Below are 5,284 nucleotides of genomic sequence, written 5' to 3'. Positions count from 1 at the left end.
ATATATATATATATATATATAAATATATTATATCCTTTCCTTATATGAGAATGTAATCTCTCTCTCTCTCTCTCTCTCTCTCTCTCTCTCTCTCTCTCTCTCTTACACACACACAAGGAGAGAGAGAGAGAGAGAGAGAGAGAGAGAGAGAGAGAGAGAGAGAGAGAGAGAGAGAGAGTTGTCTCAGCCTAGGTGTCTCAGGTGAATTCACCGTGTCAGGTCACTCACCACTCCTTATTCCCAACAAAATGAATATTAAAAAAATAATAATTATTCGTGTAACGTTTCTTCATAAACCATGTACTGTATATACATATATCTATTATATATCTATATCCTATCCTTATAATCATGAGGATGTAATTGAATCTTCATATTATCACAGACACACGCACACACACACACACACACACACACGGCCCGGTAGCTCAGTGGTTAGAGCGCTGGCTTACAAGCCAGATGACCGGGGTTCGATTCCCCGGCCGGGTGGAGATATTTGGGTTAGTGATGTATCGGATATCCGCCTCCGCCTCCGCCTCCGCGGATCCTCCGCGTTTTATTAACCTCCGCCTCCGCCTCCGCCTCCGCATTTTCAGATAATGAGACCTCCGCCTCCGCCTCCGCCTCCGCATTTTCAGAAAATGAGACCTCCGCCTCCGCCTCCGCCTCCGCAATTTAAAACTGCGGAGGCGCGGATGTTTACCGGTACCTGTATTTTTCGGCACACAGTTGCACCCCAAAATATAGTAAGATGTTTGTTTCATTACGGCGTAACAGTAACATGCAACTGTAGTACGCAGTACGCACATATAGCCTCTCTGACCGCGTCTGAACGTGAAACATACGCGTATACGGCTCTCATCTCATGCACCCCACCCACAGCTAATCTCGCACACTGCCAGACGTATGATTCCTCTTTTCATTGGTTGCTGCATCCGAATTATTAAGTTATAGATACTAAGTTGAATATTTCTATCCATTATGAATTCATTTTTTTTATTTTAAAGATTTAGCATTAGATCCTGATTATACCTGAAGGATAAAACACTTTTGACATCGTCTGAGACGTCTGACACGTCTCGCTATCTGCCGCCAGTGCCACCCCAGTGACCCCAAAGTTACTGCTGAACTCTGATGGTGTTGCCTACGTGTTACCCGTCAATCTCTTGCAGCAGTCATGGCTTCACGCAGCAGTAGTGCCGTTTGGCGATTCTTCTTGAAGGAATCTAGTGACAGTGCTCAGTGTCTTTTGTGTAAACAAAGCTACTCACGCAAAGGACGTGGAACCTCTAATCTTATTAAGATTTTATTTATTATTAAGATTTTACATTGACACTGCCAAAACTTGATTACTATCTCCTATTGTACCCAAATTTGAGTGAGGGAAAGGAGTAACAGGAGTTTATTGTCGACGCAGTACCGGTACTGTAAATGGGTAAAAAAAAAAATCTGTTCCGCCTCCGCCTCCGCCTCCGCCTCCGCGGAGGTGTAGGCAACAACCTCCGCCTCCGCCTCCGCCTCCGCAAAAAACTATTCCATAACCTCCGCAACTACATCCGCATCCGCATTTTTTGAGAAACTGACCTCCGCCTCCGCCTCCGCCTCCGCGGAGCCACGAAATTTGACCTCCGATACATCACTAGTCTGGCTGTCTCGTCAGAGACTGCAGCAGATCAAACAGTGAATACACACACACACACACACACACACACACACACACACACACACACACACACACACACACACACACACACACACACACACATTCACCGTCGTTACGTTTCATACATTATGTTGTATAACGTGATGTGTCAGAAGCAGCATGTGTGTGCATGTGTATTACCTATTTTAATACACACACACACACGTGTGTGTGTGTGTGTGTGTGTGTGTGTGTGTGTGTGTGTGTGTGTGTGTGTGTGTGTGTGTGTCTCAGAGAGAGAAGCGGAGGAAGGGGAAGGATTAGACCTCATTTACTGACCTGCCAATCAGGAAAAGGTGTGGGAGGGGCTTATTTTGAGGGGTTCTGCCGTCTTACTGGAAAACGAGTATAGTACACATTGCCGTCATACAAACCATTTGTTGATTCGTCTCTTATTAGTTTAGCATTCATGGCAGTCGATCCTTCAATCTAGTGGTGTTTAGTCTGACCCCAGACTAGTACTGTTCAAAACGCGGATTTGAAAATGCCCCTTGTCCACATTTACCTGTTTATACGTTGTGATTTTTCAAGAGGGAACAATGTCAAACAACTATTGTGCTTGAGCAGATACGATAAGATAAGGGCTTATCGTCTCTGTTTTGTCATCGACGTATGAGGACAAGGTTACCTATCACGAGAACGATAACCAATATTGTTATAAAGTCATTGGTTTGATCTTCGCTCTTCCCTTGATTGACTGCGTTTGTAAATCAAGTGCAATGCATTAATTATTGCGGAAAGAGTTTGAACAATACTTCGTACAAACTGTTCTCTTGCAGTATTGAGGCTGAATTTAAACGGACAAGGAGAGCAGCATCAGGTTTACTCCAGTCACAGTGCCTCCTCGCTCACCATTCTGAAGTATTTTGTGCTTTGATGACGAGGCTCCAGTAATTTTGATATACTGTAACATGCTATTGTCGAGGGTTTCATAGATCGTTTTGAATAAATGAATCGATAAATAAGTAAATTGATTAATCAGATTTGATAAAATCAACCTAAAAATATCAAATAGATAACAAATCTAGTCCCGGCGTCCAAACAATGCCGCGTGATCCAAACTTACTCCTCTCCATGCTTGTTCTTGACCCGTCAAATTTTGCTTCGTTTTACATTGACGTTTTCCGCCAATGAAATGTAAATCCACAAGTATGCAGACTCCACAAAGCCTCGCTCTCCTCCTTGTGCCAGACCCCAAGCAGCGGGACGCAGGATGGCGGTGGAGACGTGGTTGCTGCTGGCAACGGTAGCAGTGTTGGCTTTGTTGTACTCAGATATTGCCACGGCTACTGGTCCTGCAGAGGCGTGCCTTCCCCACCTACCGTTCCCTTCCTGGGACACATACACAAGTCGTTCTTTGTCAACAGAGCCTTATGGGAGTACAATCAAGAGGTAATGATCATAATATAATGTGATAAATCATTGTCTTCGTTTGATTTATTGTTCGTGATCAAGCAACTATAACTATGTTGGAAGGTTGCTTTTTTTTTATTTGTTAAATTTTATTTATTTATTTATTCATTTATATTTTTTTCACCTCAGAGAGAGTTTGAGACAAGTCAGAAAAAGCTGCAGGAGAAAAAAAAAAAGAAAAGAAAAAAAGATGCATCTATAAGTATTAGTTGCTTGGTGCAGAGAACCTTTCCCCCTGGTCCTAAGGAGTAAGCCAGATGCTATAGGTACACTGAAACTTGTACGTAAGTTGTCATTCTACAAGCTGGAGGTTCTGTGCCTTCTATCGATATCACGTATTTCATATTTCGGAAATTTGTGAAACTATTTGAACTACATTATGAATACCGGTAATACACGTTTTTTTTTTTTTTTTTTTTTCCAGAATTACATCGCGTTTTACAATTCCCGGAAGTGTGGACTGTATGAATGGTTCAGTCATGTGTTGGTCATATGGGATCCTGAGCTCATCAAGCATGTTTTCGTGAAGGATTTCAACCACTTCACTGACCAAAGAGATTTCACTGGTCTGAAGACTGGAAGTAGGAGAGACGAAATGGTGCTGGAGATGCTTTCCCTCAAGAACGGTGCTGAGTGGAAAGGTCTCCGGGCCGTCATGACGCCCACCTTCACTTCAGGCAAGATCAAGAGAATGTTCCCTCTAGTATGCGACAAGGCAGATGCTCTCGTCAGTGTCTCAATGAAACAAGCGGCAGAAAACTCGTACGTAGATATGAAGAATAACTTTGAACGATTCACTATGGACACAATTGCTTCTTGTGCCTTTGGTATAGAATGTAACTCTTTAAATGACAAAAATGCGGAATTTCCTCGCAAGGCAGAATTAGTTTTTAAGATCTCAATAAAGACAGTGTTAAAAATCATACTTTGCAAGATCATGCCGAGCCTCTTCAAGTTTAGTGGCCTCAGTATAAATCCCCGGAGGCAGATTTCTTCATTGACGTTGTAAAGCAGACTATTGCCGACAGGGAAGCTGGGAAGAGGCGTGGAGACTTTCTGGATTTGTTGCTGGAGGCACGAGACCAATCTGACAACCGGGACCAATCTGACAACCTTAACAGTAAACACGGTAAGGCTGATCAAACACCATTCATTGCAGGCAACTTGGTGAACATAATTATGAATGCACGTACTTCTTTGAAATACAAGTAATGTAGGTATCGTGATAAGAGTTATTTGAACAATCTCTCGCGAGCATTTATCATCAACGAGGATTTTTTGAAGAGAGGATAAGTTGAAATATCTTTAAACATATCTCTAAAACTATGGTTACTGCAGTGCTGAGCGACATTAGCATGGTGGCGCAGTGCCTGTTATTTATCGTCGGTGGGTACGAAACCACTGCCTCCTTGTTGGCTTTCTCATGCTTCCTGCTGGCCAAGCACGAGAGCCAGCAGCAGCGCCTGCGAAACGAGTTGCAGGGGATGGTGGCGGAGCACGGAGGCATCACCTACCAAGGCATCATGGAAGCCAAGCTACTTGACGCCTGCCTTCAGGGTGAATAATGCATTATAAGCTCTAGGGCTGACTTCGGTTATCTAATTCTGAAGGAATGTGCATGCATAAAACATTAGCCACTGTCATTAATCGAAAAAAATTATGGAAGCGGTGGCAAGTTAATTTTCGACACTATTCTTTCAGAAACCCTTCGGCTTTACCCTCCTGCCGTGATTCTAGAACGTGCATGCACCAAGACCTACAAGTAAGAATACAAAACGATAACTAAAGAAAAAGTTTAAAGATTATCCACTCGCGTCTCTCAGGACATTGTGTACCACGGTCAGAATGGTATTTATCTTCTATTAGATAAAAAGAAGTTTCAGTAAACAAATTAGAAATATTTATCTATCGCATTTCGTTGAGCAGAAACACTACATCGAAAAATTGCTTCTCGAACAAATCAAGGTAAATTGCTCGAAATAAATTTTTCGACAGTAAACTGTGCGAAACCAATTGCTCGAGGAATAAATTTTCGAATTATCAATTGCTGGAGCAGTAAATTACTGGATATGCTTGGAAACACTCGCCTTAAGCAGTCAGTCTTCAAGGGCTTTCTCTCTGTGCTGAATTGCCACACGGTGGCAGGGCTACTCTTTGTACTTGTGACTC

At 42.8% G+C, this 5,284-nt stretch overlaps 2 protein-coding genes across 7 annotated transcripts in view; both read left to right on the top strand.

Annotated features, from left to right (window-relative positions):
- LOC123519363 (calcium/calmodulin-dependent protein kinase kinase 1-like) overlaps nt 1-5,284 on the top strand; it is a 207,764-nt gene that overhangs the window by 66,170 nt on the left and 136,310 nt on the right. The window lies entirely within an intron of this gene.
- Nucleotides 2,962-5,278, top strand: LOC123519371 (cytochrome P450 3A5-like). The gene is made up of 6 exons (XM_045280646.1): nt 2,962-3,094; nt 3,245-3,399; nt 3,540-3,877; nt 4,144-4,244; nt 4,454-4,672; nt 4,817-5,278. Exons 3-6 carry the CDS (start codon nt 3,711-3,713, stop codon nt 4,879-4,881), a joined length of 552 nt encoding a protein of 183 aa, XP_045136581.1. The 5' UTR covers nt 2,962-3,094; nt 3,245-3,399; nt 3,540-3,710; the 3' UTR covers nt 4,882-5,278.

This window comes from Portunus trituberculatus, chromosome 45 (assembly GCF_017591435.1).
Source record: "Portunus trituberculatus isolate SZX2019 chromosome 45, ASM1759143v1, whole genome shotgun sequence".
NCBI lineage: Eukaryota > Metazoa > Arthropoda > Malacostraca > Decapoda > Portunidae > Portunus > Portunus trituberculatus.
This window is presented reverse-complemented; position numbering and strand designations above follow the sequence as displayed.

What these genes read in the sequence shown, in the direction of transcription:
- LOC123519371 (XM_045280646.1), top strand. Translation starts at nt 3,711, where the DNA reads ATGGTGCTGGAGATGCTTTCCCTCAAGAACGGTGCTGAGTGGAAAGGT. An exon ending in AAACAAGCGGCAGAAAACTC is followed by an intron (nt 3,878 to 4,143) that starts GTACGTAGATAT and finishes TATTGCCGACAG; the next exon opens with GGAAGCTGGGAAGAGGCGTG. An exon ending in CAACCTTAACAGTAAACACG is followed by an intron (nt 4,245 to 4,453) that starts GTAAGGCTGATC and finishes TGGTTACTGCAG; the next exon opens with TGCTGAGCGACATTAGCATG.